Raw genomic sequence first — 13,462 nt, 5'->3', positions numbered from 1 at the left:
AAACGTCATGAATACAGAATATAGAATTCATCAAAAAATTGAATGAGAGCAGAAAACCCATTGTTCGATTCAATGGCAATGTTTGAAGACGTTATCGGAGTACGATCTCGGTCTTTCGGCCTTATTGACATTCAAGATTGAGCGGGTCGCTTGACCCGCTCCGTCATCAAGCTGGCGTTATTCCCGGGTCATGCCAGCAGAATTCATCTACACCTTACCGGTCTCGGGAGCCCCATATGCTGCACACCTACTTGATCTAGGAAGTAGGAAGTAGCGGTCTATTTAGCCAGGCCATAGAGGTTAACGTGACAGCCCGGCAGTTTGGTATTGCTGTAATATCAGCAGAGTATGTCGTAGTCCTCAACTCTGTCTGCTAGTGTGAGCTGGCCCTCAGGGTGCTTTTCTCTGCTATAACATTTTCTTGAGCACTGGCTAGGGTTTGGGTTTATGACTGTGACGTTTTGAAGATGGGCAAATCTTCCGTGATCGAGAAGTCATGATGGCGATCTTCGTGTCATGCATGGCCATGACGCGCATGTGACTGGCTGAATAAAGGTTAGCTTAATCTCTCAATGGCGCCTTAATATCAGCGGCAATGGAAACGAGAGTGGTTGACAATATCAAAGTTGAGCTACATGGACATGAGAGATTATAAATGAAGCAATTGTCCTGGAGCTGAGACATCCATCGGGGTTTTGGCGAGCTCACAGGTAATCAGGGAGGCATCTAGTGAAGTTATGTATCTATGCAGGTGGGCATATTCATTCCACTAGCCACAGTCAGGTAGCCACAAGAAGGAGCCGTTGTACCTAGGTAGACGTGAGGCACTAGCCACAAATGGGCGACATGATGAGACAGAGTGGCATGAAGTCACGCCAAGAGTTTCTGTCTTCAATGTGTACAGATCCAGCCAGGATTGAATCATAGCAACCATGGTTCTAAAGACTAGTCCAGTTATGACGATTTCATGAAGACTAGGAATCAAACTGTACAGATACTACTCGGGTGTCTCTGAGCTGATCCAGCGACTACAGCATGACAGACATTACCCCGGAATTCAATGGCTTCTTAAAGCAACATGGAGCGTCTTCTACAAGAGCCAATTTCACCGTCGACAATCTCGAAGACTTCCTCAAGGAAGCTTATAGAATCGTTAGTGTCTAGAGCCTACGCTGAACTGCGACTTTTTGTTCGAGGTTATTGACTCGGGCCGAGCAATTCAGAACTCCCACATTGCTTCGCTCCATGCCGACCTCAGGAATATTCGACAATCCTACCTCTCGACGGCCCAGCCGCGAAGGACACTTATCCTGTCTACACACCATGATCGATCTTCACGGCCCTTGTCTGACCGAGAGCGAGAGGAGATCGATGCAAATGCGAAGAAAATGTTACGAGAGCTCCATGCGAGCATACGGAGGTTGGCCGATGTAGAACAAGCCCGAGCAGATATCGAAAGCAAACTCATCCAAAAGAAATTCAATCGTGGACTGGGCGCATTGGGAGCTTGGGCTTCGGGAGGTGTATCCACCGGCAAGTCACCCGAGCAGACGACAGCAGAAGACCGCGCCAGAACAATAAGCATACACCGTGACAGCGTGCTATGGCTTCTGCGACATCATTTACAGGAGTGCGTCAAGACGCAGCAAGACATGATGGAGATCCGACTGATGCGCGAGATGGAGAAGAGTCGGAGTGTGCTGGCTAAAGCGCGTGGCCAGGACGTCGCCTCCTTACACAGCGCGAAAAGTCTCGTAGAATCATCAAACGGCTCTGCGGACTGGAGGAAAGGAAGCATCCAGTCAGCAAGCCCGGAAGAGGGACAGGATTACAATTCTACAGCGGATTTGTCGCCGGAACAGCTCCAAATGTTCGAGAGGGATAATCAAGATATGCTCAAGCACTACGAAAGCCAGTTAGATCAGGTCAGGTAAGTTTACACAGTATCGCGTCGGTGCCGTAGTATCTAACCCGAATTGTGTGATACAGAACGGCAGAGAAATCATTGGTAGAAATCTCCGAGCTCCAAACCCAGCTCATCGACACGCTCACGACACAATCAGCTGGGATCGAACAGCTTGTAGCCGACTCAGATACAACGGCAGGCAATGTGCAAGGAGGCAACAGGCAGCTTACCAAGGCAACGCAAAAGGCGAGCCCAGCCAAGTACACGTTTTTCGCGACGTGCGGCCTTTGTGCATTCTTGATAGTATGGGATTTGATAATATAACGAATAGCCCAGCGTATCTTTCATCGCGTGACAAGCTAGAGATAGAGCTAGGGATGCTGTGCTCGGTGTCGATGTCCGATGGTGGGCCATCTGCCTAGGGAATTCTCGGATGTCAACGAAGTATTGTGCAGTGTTGCATCATATTCATCTGTAATCACATGCTCTCCAACGGCTATCGTTAGGATCTACACACGGATGAATCGGGTGGGAGTCAATTTGGGGAAGTGCCTAGTAAAGTCAAAATGATAAAAATCATGGCAATCTAGCAGGTGATGGCTGGTTAGGCAGGTGAGCCTCGGCTCCAGAATGAAGTCAGCATTTGAAGAGCCGAGAAAGAATGGGCTCTTGGGAAAAGCCGGCCCGGCTGTCAGTGTTTAATAGGATGAGCGCAGCAACATTGCGAAGCAGACTTCATTCTCTCTCACGCATTCTCACGATTTCAATTACCATTACCCTGCCTGGAATGATCGGCATCCTTTTCCGCAGACAAATCTGTACAAATCTGTATCACCATCGAGGAAATCCCATGTCATACCTATCGTCTAACCCCATACTTACTTAATAGTACTGTGCAAGGAATCCGGGGGACTGCCTATTTGTTACTAGTAATTTTTCGCATGAGCACAAGCTCCCACTCCCTGCGGCGGCCAACACCGAAGCTTCTCCGTGTCTACATAGTACTCTATTTAGAGGACTATTACACATAGAAAGGTATGTAGACAGACATACGGCTATGTCAGAGTTGTTGCTGTCGATGATCCTAGGGTTCAAGGCAGACTGATATGATACTTGTAGAAAGCCTTATTTCGGATACAGGTTCCTCGTTATCTTTGAGGCTTTCAGTCTTCTCGCTGTTTAAAGCAAAAGCAGCATCTCTTAAATTCACCCCACCAGCACACCCGCCATCACACTATTCCCCCACCTAGCACTGGACTCGCCAGACTCCTACCAAGCTTGCCCAGAGGTCTGCCCAGAGCTATTGCCCAGCACTGCGAGCCTAGCGAGCCCCAGTACTGGAGGGAGTGCTGTAGTGTGCTGTAGGTAGTGTACCACAGTGCAGTGGTTGTTGCGTCACTCGTGCAGGCAGGTAGGTAACCCTGGCCTCCGTGACACGGTGCAACGGTGAAACGAAGCCGGTCCACCGGAGTGCAATTCGCGCCGTCGACACGTCCTGCACCAGCCTGGAGCTGCTCACAGCCTGCGACAGGGCTCGCAGGCCTATCGTATCGCGTGTCATCGTAATCCGCTGACAGTTACGGTCATCAGGCCACCCCACACCATTCCATCCGACCGGTGGAACGAGCTATCTGCGACGACTGGAGCACGACTGGAGCAACGACTGGAGTGAGCCTTACGAATAGCGCACTCTGCTTGCCAGGTAGAGGCTTGTACGAAAGTAGGCTGTAGGTACGTACAATTATACAGAGTACTATTAGTACTGTTACGAATACCCAAGCAAGTATACCCTGTGTACACCGGTCGAGCTTGGCCGAGCCCCCCCGGTGTCGATTGCGGTAGCTCGCAGCAAAGTGCCGCGAGACGGGAGCAACAAACAGGTACAGAGGAATCACCATTGCCTCTCTTGTGCCACCTCACCAGGTACGGGACAGGTACCTGTTTGCCTGTAGACGCCCACGTAGGAGGAAGTATTGGAAGTAATCTCGCAAACCGGGGACCGACCGACTGACTGACTGACACTGGCCTGAGACCTGGGCAAACTCGACTCACCTCTCTCTCTCTCTCTTATACTTAGTCCCCGCCCCCGCGATATCGCCCGAGCTATCTACTTCCTCTCTTTCATCATGCCCCTCCACCACCCGTCATCTTCACAACACAGTCAATCCGTCGCCAGAGTCCAGTCCTTAGTCAACCAGATGTCGCCCTCAGCCACCGTCTTCTCAGCCGAGGTTGTACCTCAGGCGCCTGAGGACCCTATGTTTGGTCTGATGGCAGCTTTCAAGGCTGATGACTACCCTGAAAAAGTGAATGTCGTATGTCAAGTCTCATACGTCACGCCGTGTTCGCGCTTCCGCCGGCACAGCATGTGAATCATTGAATAACTGACTGATTGACTTCCCAGAGCGCCGGCACCTACCGTGATAACGACTCAAAGCCCTGGATATTACCAGTTGTCGCAAAGGTACCACTTTGATCTATCCTGCAACTCACAGCCGTCTCTTGCACCACATTCCAGCTCCCCAACACTGCGTTTCTCAAAGTTGAGTAATTGTACACCGCTCGGAGAACTCAATTCGGCATCTGTCCAATGGGTTTGCTCCTGGTGCCTGCTTATCCCGCGAATCAAGCCCCTGCATGAGACACCTCGCTTACTCTTTTTGTTTAACCACAGGCAGATGAAATCATTCATGCCGACCCCAATTATGACCACGAATATGGACCAATCGCTGGTACTCCCTCATTCAGAAACAAGGCCGCTGAGCTGATCCTAAGCTCCGATTCACCCGCCATCAAGGAGAAGCGTGTCACCTCCATACAAACCATCTCCGGCACCGGCGCCGTTCATACTGGTGCCCTGTTCCTTGCCAAATTCTTCCCCGGTAACAAGAAGGTCTATGTGTCGAGTCCGACATGGGTCAATCACCACCAGATCTTCACTAATGTCGGTCTTCCTGTCGCCGAATATCCCTACTGGTCCGAGAAGACAAAAGCCTTAGATTTCGATGGCATGAAGGCCGCCATCTCCGAAGCCCCAGAACGATCTATCATCCTCCTACATGCTTGCGCCCACAACCCCACAGGCGTCGACCCTACCCTAGACCAGTGGAAGGAGCTTGCAACTATTATCAAACAAAGGAATCACCTTACATTTTTCGATAGCGCATACCAGGGGTTTGCGTCTGGTGACTTGGCGAAGGATGGCGCCGCTGTCCGCTACTTTGTCGAGCAAGGCATCGAGCTTGTAATAGCCCAGAGTTTCGCCAAGAACTTCGGCCTCTATGGTGAACGAGCTGGCTGTTTCCACTTTGTCACGTCTCCGGCCCCCGATGCGTCTGAGACGGCAAAGCGCGTCGCTTCCCAGCTAGAAATTCTGCAACGTTCAGAAATCTCAAATCCTCCCCTGTACGGCGCCCGAATTGTCAATACAGTACTCAATGACCCGAAGCTCTTCGCCGAGTGGGAAGAAAACCTCAAAACCATGTCTGGCCGAATCATCGAGATGCGGAAGGTGCTACGTGCAAAGCTTGAGGAGCTGGGTACTCCCGGCACTTGGAATCATATCACGGACCAGATCGGCATGTTCTCCTTCACTGGTCTCAACCAAAAGCAGTCCTTAACGATGAAGGAGAAGTATCACGTTTACATGACCAAGAATGGCCGTGTCAGCATGGCCGGCCTGAACACGAATAACGTTGATTATTTCGCAAAAGCAATCGACAAGGTTGTCCGGGAGGTGCAATAGGCATAGGTTAGCTGGCTTAGGTAAGCACATGATAGCAATGGCGACTCTGCATTCTGGGTATGGCAGTCCCACCTAGCGCCGGTGGGCAGGCCTAGACTACTTTGGCGCATGGGCAACCAAAAAATATAGATGCTGTAATGATGTCAGGTTAGAAATTGACGATATGCGAGACACATGAGATATAGGTAGCTCACTCTCGGCTCACTACCCATTTACTTGTCCCACGACATTCCCACTTAGCGCTGTGATGATACATGATGACATCGTGTACAACAAGCAAGCTAATATATCTTTACAACTGGTCGTACAGCGAATATGGAAGTTCAATGCCCGAGTGCTTGGTGGGGTAACGCAGCTCGAGCGACTGGTAATGCCACTGGTGAGGCGATCTGATAAAACTTGAGACTCCATACCACTACCACGACAAGGAAAATAATTACCAAAATAACCCCTTTAAAGCTATTAGACATAGTTAACGTTGAAGTTTTCATATACTGGCTTTTAGATAGCTTTCAAGCGGTTGTTTTAATAGTTATTTCAATAGTCGTAATTGTGATAGTAGTGGTACCAAGTCTCGAAGTTTTTATCAGACCGCCTCAACCACCTAATTAGACACCGCTGCTTAAAAGCTTAGATCCATCCCCCATTTCTACATTGTACCTACCATTTCTCACCTGGAGAAAATACAACGTATATCGTTCACGGAAGATTACATCACAGACACGGGCAACATTAGGTGAGATATGGGTGTGATGTGTTGAAGAAGTATCTGACTGAGAGAGAGAAGCGATCCATGCTTCTTGAACATTTTTGCCCGCTCCAATAAGATATAAAACGTGCGTGTCCTCTGCTAAGTACTTGACAGTCATTTCTCTTTCTCGCTATGAAAACCTATACCTTTTTTTTTCTTTTCATTTTGATTTGAACTTTTACAACGGCGGCGCATTAGGATCCATCATGCACTGGTCGACGCGCATAAGCTGCTTCCCCGTGGCCTTGGCGATCTTGATGAACTGGGGCAGGTAGCTCACGGTGCTCTCGTACAGGTAGTGCATGACGGTGATGCTGCCCCCGGCGGCGACGTCGCGCTTGAAGGCGTCGAGCTGCTTCTCCGGGGTGTTGGTCTCGGCCCAGAGCCAGTCCTCGACGTCGACGCTCCACTGCACGATGTACGGGTCCGACACGAGCGTCGCGTACCGCTGCCGCATGCGCGCGCCCTCGGTGCCGAAGGGCGGCCGGAAGTACCGCGTGCTGATCCCCGAGGACGTCCCGAAGACCTGCTGCACCGCCTTCAGGTCGTTCGTGTACTCCCAGTCGATGGAGGCCTCGTCCGCGAGGCCCTCCAGGCCGGGGTGCGTGTAGCTGTGGAGCGCGATCTGGTGGCCCTTGCGCTGCATCTCGCGGTACACGGCGCTCAGGTTCGTCGAGGGGTCGAGCAGCGGCGCGCCGACCGTGAAGAAGGTCGCCTTGAACCCGGCGTCGTCGATGATCTTCATGACCCGCTGCGCGTACGCCGGGTCGCCGTCGTCGATGGCGAAGGCGAAGGAGTTGGGCCGCTTGCAGGCGAACACGAAGGTGCCCGAGGGCAGCTTCACGGGGACCTTGAAGCTCGAGGGCACGGAGCTGACGACCTCGATCTTGGAGATGACGGTCGCCGTGGACGAGTAGAACCCCTTGAGCGCGAACCCGATGACCTTGCTCCGGTCCACATTGAAGTGGTTGATGGGGATGTAGATGTCGCTCGAGGTGGCGTAGCGCGCGGCCTCGAGCGAGTCCCATGTCTCCGGGTACGGCATCGCGTCGTTGTTGCACGCGCTGTTGTGCTGCTGCATCGCCACCGTGAACTTGTTGCTGCCGCTGTAGGCGATGTGCAGGTACGACTTGTCGAAGCCGCGCATGTCGCGGCACGTGTCGGAGATCTGCGTCACCCAGCCTAGGTCCGCGTCGTTGGTCTGCAGCGTCATCTTATTACGACTGTACGTCACCGTGAGGCCCTCGTCCTCGGACCCGTGCCAGTTGCCCAGGGCATTCGTCTCCTTGCTCGCGAAGTTGTCGATGACGAAGGCCGTCGCCGTCGACGTCGGCGCTGACACGGTGCCCGTCGGCTCCGTCGGCTGTTGGATGGCCGGCGCCACGTACTCAGCCGGCGTGTTCCCGCAGTACATAGCCATGGGCCCCAACGTCACTTCCTTGTTCAAGCCGGAGAGGATGATCATGGTGAACTTGGACAAGTCGAGGCCGCTGAACTTGCTGAACGGGATCGTGTATAGCTGCTCCTTGCCGTTGAACGTCCAGCCCAGGTTCTTGGAGCTCACCAGGACGTCCGTGGTCGAGTCGCCGTTGCACGAGCTGCTCGACTTGCTCGACGACAGCTGCACGTCGAACGTCGTGCCGCTCGCCGCGTTGATCCGCACCGAGATGCCGCCGTAGCTCCGCGCGTCGAAGCACCCGAACTGCGAGTAGAAGTACGAGTTCTTGTTCGTGGGCGTCAGCGTCACCTTGTTGCTGGCCACCACCACCGACTTCATCGTGCCGTCGTCGCTCGTCGGCTTCAGCATCGCGTTGTAGTACAGGAACGTCAGCCGCGACTGCGACGCCCAGTCGTCGATCAGCGCCGTCGAGCAGGCCGCGTCACCTGCGGCTCGGGCTTGGTTTTGCGTCTCAGCTATGTCCGCTGCAGCTCGGAGCGCAAGGGCTTGCTTCTCCTCGTTGCGCTTGTCCGCCTGCCACGGGAAATCATCGTCATCGTCGTCATTGTCACAATGCAGTTGGAAATTCTGCAGCTTCCATTCGTTGTCGTCGCCTGTCAGGCCGGCGGAAAAGCCGTACCACACGAAGCCCACGACTCCTTGGAGGCTTGCACCCGTCCAGTTTCTGAGCGGGATGGTGACGTTCTGCATAGAGCCGGTCAGGCCGTTGACAGTGTAGTAGTAGCTCTGGTAGGCGGTGTTGGCGCGGCAGTTCCTCTTGGTCTGCAGCTCGAGTGACACTGAGGCCGCCGCGGGCCCCTTGATGGTGAAGGAGACGCTGTCGTAACCCTTGTCGTCGGTGTTTAGGCAGTCCCATTGCTCGTATATGTACGAGACATCCTGGTGGCTGGGTGTGAACGTTAATACACCGCCGCTTATGCTGGTCGCGTTCATGGTAGCATCATCTGCGTTCATTTAGCTCCGTTCGGCGTAGCTAGCCTCCAGCTCCTGCTTAGAAAGGACTTCTTACCGCTTGTTGCTCCTCGTAATGCATTCGTCCCATTCGTCCATGTCTTGAAGTCGTCGATCATGAGATCTTTCTGGCAGTCACCCCTGGGGATCTGTCGCTTCCGCGAAACAGAGGTGGATGACGCGCCATGGGCGAGCAGCGCCACGGTGACACCGCTGAAGATGGATAGCAGCAGCATCGTCTTTGTTATTGGTGAAGTTGGCTGCAATGCCGCGAGGGACAGACAGACAGACAGAGGGTTCAGAGCCACGGAACTGTCGATCGTTTGAAAGTCAGGAGAGCTCGTATTATAAGACGCCGGCGAGCGTCGCCCAGCTCCTCCAAGCCTCGAGGCGTCGATCGACAGGGCCAGACCCGCCTCACGGTCATAATCTGAGGTTACATGGCAGGATCAAAGGCTAGCGGAGTATCTAGATGTTGAGCTGCCGACGGTTTCTTTCCCTTCTCGGTATTGCACAGGATTCTCCACACACATCTTACGATCTTCTCGAAGAACAGATCACGGGCAGATTTTCTACGAGGACCGTTTGATTCCGGGAAAGGACGGTAGGCACGGGTGGCTTTGTCTCTCCAATGCTGTATCACACAAATTTCCCCGGCTTTTTTGGGCTTTGCAGAGAGGCTTTCTGTCGGCTACCTACATGCTTGCGCGTCCACATCCACAATCACGCCCAATTACATATTTAACCAGCAGCCCAGTTATGCTGTGCATACTTACCACGAGTCTGTTTGTAGTACAAATGCGGCTTTGGCGTTTTTGGCGTCTGGCACAGATGCGACGACCGATGTTTCTCCTTCACGGTCTAATTCTCTTACTTGCGCTCAGCTCAACTACCAGCCTACATTAACACGAGAAACTATTACGCTTGGCAATGCCGTCCACATTTCGCGCCCAGCGTGTTCGAGCCGCACATTCTTGGCGTACCTGCAACCGAAAGACTCAATGAATGTGCGGCCATGTCGGAGAGAAATAGCGTGGCATTCGAGGGGTAGCAGCCGACCACCCACCTCCACTGGATCTCTATATCAGATGGTGCGATATCATGCACAGTACGGACGTGACCATATGTGCATCTCTCACATCGAACGGTGAAAAGCTTCCCACTCAAGCAGCGTAAGTCTAGACGGAAGATTCTGTGTGCCGAGAAGAAATAGTAAAGGGGAGAAATCAAAAGGTCTGGAATCAAACGTCCGCCTAATATAAATATATATGCCAGCCCGGCTAGGTAGAATGCATAGGCGAGCGGCAGTGATGGTCTCCTCAGAGCGAAAGAATTGGCAATGATCGTCGTCTGAAGCGGCGTGGGCTGGGTTTTTGGTTTCCTTCGTCTTCGGAGACCGTTGCAGAAAAAAAAGGCGAATGTGAACGTTGCTTCGCTTAGGCCCATCCAGCTTGCATGAAATATTGGATCTCGCCGCCTGCCCTAGTCCTTCTTTTTTCTCACTTGCTTTTAATTTAACCATGCATGCATGATTCAGCCGTCTTGGCGGAGAGCGACTACCGTAGCTGCGATGAGTGGAAAAGATCTGGAAACGTCGGCTCTCTCTTCCCACCCTCTCTCTCCTCGCCCTTCTGCGCGCCATTGGGCTGCCGTACCAGTTTATATTACGTTTGGGAATACTTTCTATTTGCGGCGTAGATTGTATGTAATGTTGCGTTGTTGTAGTAGGATTTGTAGCTAGTTGTCGTTTTTGCCTATCTCCAACTCGTTGCGAATAGGTAGCGTAAAGTATGGTGAACACGGGTTATTCCGGCAGATCTAACTGGTGGATCCTCTGGAATCGCCGCACTACCCATATACCTTGATACGAACACGCACAGGTATCTGGAGAATATGTGGTGTTGTATTTGTCGCTATTGGGCGAGAACAGCAGAATATTGGCAAAGTGGTGAGTTGTTTCTCCTTGCATATAATATTATTGCCTAATCCGCTGTCCCCTTTCCAGTCCAGACCTGAACAGTTGCTACCGAAAACAGCAATGGAGTTCATTCTCAACCAATCAGCCGTCTGTGAAGTTACTGGGTTGTGCATGTGCATGTAAGTAGGCGACAGTAGTTCAAGACTCGATGCTGCTGGTCCAACCGCCTCCAAAACGAGTCCAGGTTGCGAGAGGATATTCTGCATACTACGTGTGATTTCTTTCCCAGCACCTTGCTCCATTACATAAGTGCTACTCTCCCTTCTCTCAGATGACCAAGCAGGCCTGGCACCCGCGCGCTCCGGGTAACTACCGACAGTCAAAACTGGGGACGACCGGCGTTGAATAGATGGAGTCATGTCCACTCAAGCTAAGCCGGTAAATCGGATGAATCGCTTGGCTCCGGCAGCAATCACCGTGTCCCGTCGGTGATCATTGCCGTAACGACATATGATCAATTTGGTGTATTTAGCAGGCAATTGGAGGTCACTTTTTATCGTTCTTTATTCTTCCTTTAACATTTCTATTGGGCTCATTCTTCCTGGAATGCAACGTCCCATAGACGGGCTAGGATGGCATCTTATTATGTAAAATAGATTACTGGCATACCTTTCAGACTGACAAGAAAGACGCTGGTTACCGTCACCAAGCTTCGACTTCATCAACACTACTATGGCTTCCGCTTCTACTACATAACCCTTAGCACCATTACAATATCCATTAATGTGTTCTCATTTTGTCTTAAAAAGTTGATTGATTTCAAGGAACAGCTCTCCTCGTTCGTAACGATATTCGCATGGCCTTGAAGCATGAGAAAGATTTAGCAATGCGTGCTCATTGGGCATGGCTAATAGGCATCAGATCTCTATCCTTTCCCCAATGCATAGGGACCTCTATTTAATTTGCTAGAAATTCTAAGATATCAGATCGAAAGCTGCCAGGATAAAGGCCAAGATGGTTATAACTAGTCGTGATAATGCCCTAAAGAGGTAGAAAGAAATCAAACAATTAAGCAGCCTGAAAAACATTCTTTGGCAAAGCTCGCAAGCTAGTAAATTGGTAGGGGTATGTGCCCCTGGAGTGAGGCTAGATCTCAAGTAGGTCTCATCTAATTAGTAGACAGGTCATAGGTCGAGCTAAGGGCTGATTATTATTGATCACTGGGCCATCATACGTGCTTGGGGATCTCAGCCTTTTATACAATTACCTAACACTTAAGCTGGCTCTGCCCCAGTACCACTTAATCCCTTAACACAGCCATCTCAACTATGAGATAAAGCTGCGATCAAGTATTGAAAAACTGTGTGCATATCTGCAAACACTTGTGTAGTAGCGCTGTATTTCTCCTTTATCCAAATAAGGGGCATATGAACGATAATTGCATTAATATCGCAATAAAGGCGTAGCAGCGACGCCGAAGGATGTAAATAATTTTCGGTATTCACTTAAGTGGGATCTGAAGGGCGGCCTTGCAGTTCCTCTAGAAGGAGTCTAAAAGCCCTCACTCCTAATAATCTATAGTTCGCCCAACAATGAGAGTTTTGTAGTATACCTCGTACCTTTTTCATGACGTAAGAACTGCAACTATGATAACACTGTATCGCAATTATTGTTGCACAAGGGTTTCGAAGCCTTCGTGGATAGGCTAGGGCTATATCTAAAGAATATCTTTGCCTGTAACCCTAGTACCATGATAGATGTTGAGTATCTTATTGAGTGGTCTGTAATACTGAGGTATGGGCCCATAACCATCACAATGGTTGTTACAAACTCATTGAATGTTGGTTTGCTGGGAGTTAGATAATTGCCATGCGTCAGTAGGCACTTCCTAGACAGATACCATATCAATCTAGCACCTGCACTGATCCGCCCCCCAATGGAAAACATGCTAACACCATGCAAACATATGTGCAAAGCAATAATTTGCTATGTGGATGGAGTATATTGAAATAAGAATACTAATAAGTCTAGGGTCCTGAGACTAACTGGTGGTCACCATGTGTGTCACGGCTTTTGTGTAATTCTAGTAACCACACAGTTGACCACTAAGTATTGCCTGTAACCGTAAGGGATAAAGATTTCAAAGAAACTCATCAGGTCTTGCGTGTAAACGTGACTCCCAATGTCGTAGACATAGATAAGAAGGAGAGTCACGGGGGATAAATTGGCGTCATATGCTGTTTCTCGTCCCACGGGAATACGTACCACTAACCTTGGGTTGGTAATACGAAAGGGATAGGCTTCTTGAATTTGGCCCCTGAGTAAAGCCACCTGCTATGCTGTCATCTTCAATAAATCCCCCAAGCTTCCTGGCGTTACATACTGGATAATCCGGGTTAACAATTGACCCAAGACTACTGAAGGACAACCAACTTTATTGACATATCTAAAAACGAGGAATCCCGCCGAAAATGCCCATTATAGCAATAACATCTCAATCATCCAGAGCCTACACAGACGAGTACTTCTGGGTCCTAGCAAGAGTCAGGACAAGCTCCCCAGGCCAGTATGATGAGGTCCGGATTGGGCTATGCTTCATAAATGGGTATCCAGTTCCTGGCGCAGAGAAATCATATCCATTTGACGAAAATCTTACCGGAGGCTACCAAGAGATCCAGTCTTATTCCTACTGGTTCTCAGACCGCCGCGTTGGCGAACAGTTATCATTTGTA

General features: G+C 50.8%; 3 protein-coding genes across 3 annotated transcripts; 2 read left to right on the top strand and 1 right to left on the bottom strand.

Moving 5' to 3' along the window:
* Positions 1 to 883: 883 nt before the first annotated feature.
* Positions 884 to 2,399, top strand: F5B22DRAFT_386800 (uncharacterized protein). Its single transcript, XM_047971357.1, has 3 exons — positions 884 to 1,152; positions 1,224 to 1,930; positions 1,990 to 2,399. The coding sequence occupies exons 1-3, from the start codon at positions 1,036 to 1,038 to the stop codon at positions 2,228 to 2,230; spliced, it is 1,065 nt and encodes a 354-aa protein (XP_047827637.1). The 5' UTR covers positions 884 to 1,035; the 3' UTR covers positions 2,231 to 2,399.
* Positions 2,400 to 4,032: 1,633 nt separating this feature from the next.
* Positions 4,033 to 5,651, top strand: F5B22DRAFT_638551 (PLP-dependent transferase; the record flags this gene model as incomplete). Its single annotated transcript, XM_047977600.1, has 3 exons — positions 4,033 to 4,221; positions 4,311 to 4,370; positions 4,581 to 5,651. 3 exons carry the CDS (start codon positions 4,033 to 4,035, stop codon positions 5,649 to 5,651), a joined length of 1,320 nt encoding a protein of 439 aa, XP_047827636.1.
* A 770-nt stretch (positions 5,652 to 6,421) lies between these two features.
* On the bottom strand, positions 6,422 to 9,279 carry F5B22DRAFT_386685 (uncharacterized protein). The gene is made up of 2 exons (XM_047971356.1): positions 8,871 to 9,279; positions 6,422 to 8,805 (listed from the first exon to the last, which is right to left on the bottom strand). The coding sequence occupies exons 1-2, from the start codon at positions 9,046 to 9,048 to the stop codon at positions 6,581 to 6,583; spliced, it is 2,403 nt and encodes an 800-aa protein (XP_047827635.1). The 5' UTR covers positions 9,049 to 9,279; the 3' UTR covers positions 6,422 to 6,580.
* Positions 9,280 to 13,462: the final 4,183 nt, after the last annotated feature.

Source organism: Xylaria bambusicola, assembly GCF_022495145.1.
Source record: "Xylaria bambusicola strain CBS 139988 unplaced genomic scaffold F5B22scaffold_46, whole genome shotgun sequence".
NCBI lineage: Eukaryota > Fungi > Ascomycota > Sordariomycetes > Xylariales > Xylariaceae > Xylaria > Xylaria bambusicola.
Note: the sequence above shows the minus strand (reverse complement) of the source record. Positions and strands in the feature narration are given on the sequence as shown.

Bases quoted from the DNA above. Each gene is read 5' to 3' on its own strand.
- F5B22DRAFT_386800 (XM_047971357.1), top strand. From the start codon at position 1,036: ATGACAGACATTACCCCGGAATTCAATGGCTTCTTAAAGCAACATGGA. The intron at 1,153-1,223 runs GTTAGTGTCTAG...CGAGCAATTCAG, and splicing joins TCAAGGAAGCTTATAGAATC to AACTCCCACATTGCTTCGCT. The intron at 1,931-1,989 runs GTAAGTTTACAC...TGTGTGATACAG, and splicing joins AGCCAGTTAGATCAGGTCAG to AACGGCAGAGAAATCATTGG.
- F5B22DRAFT_386685 (XM_047971356.1), bottom strand. From the start codon at position 9,048: ATGCTGCTGCTATCCATCTTCAGCGGTGTCACCGTGGCGCTGCTCGCC. The intron at 8,806-8,870 runs GTAAGAAGTCCT...AAATGAACGCAG, and splicing joins ATTACGAGGAGCAACAAGCG to ATGATGCTACCATGAACGCG.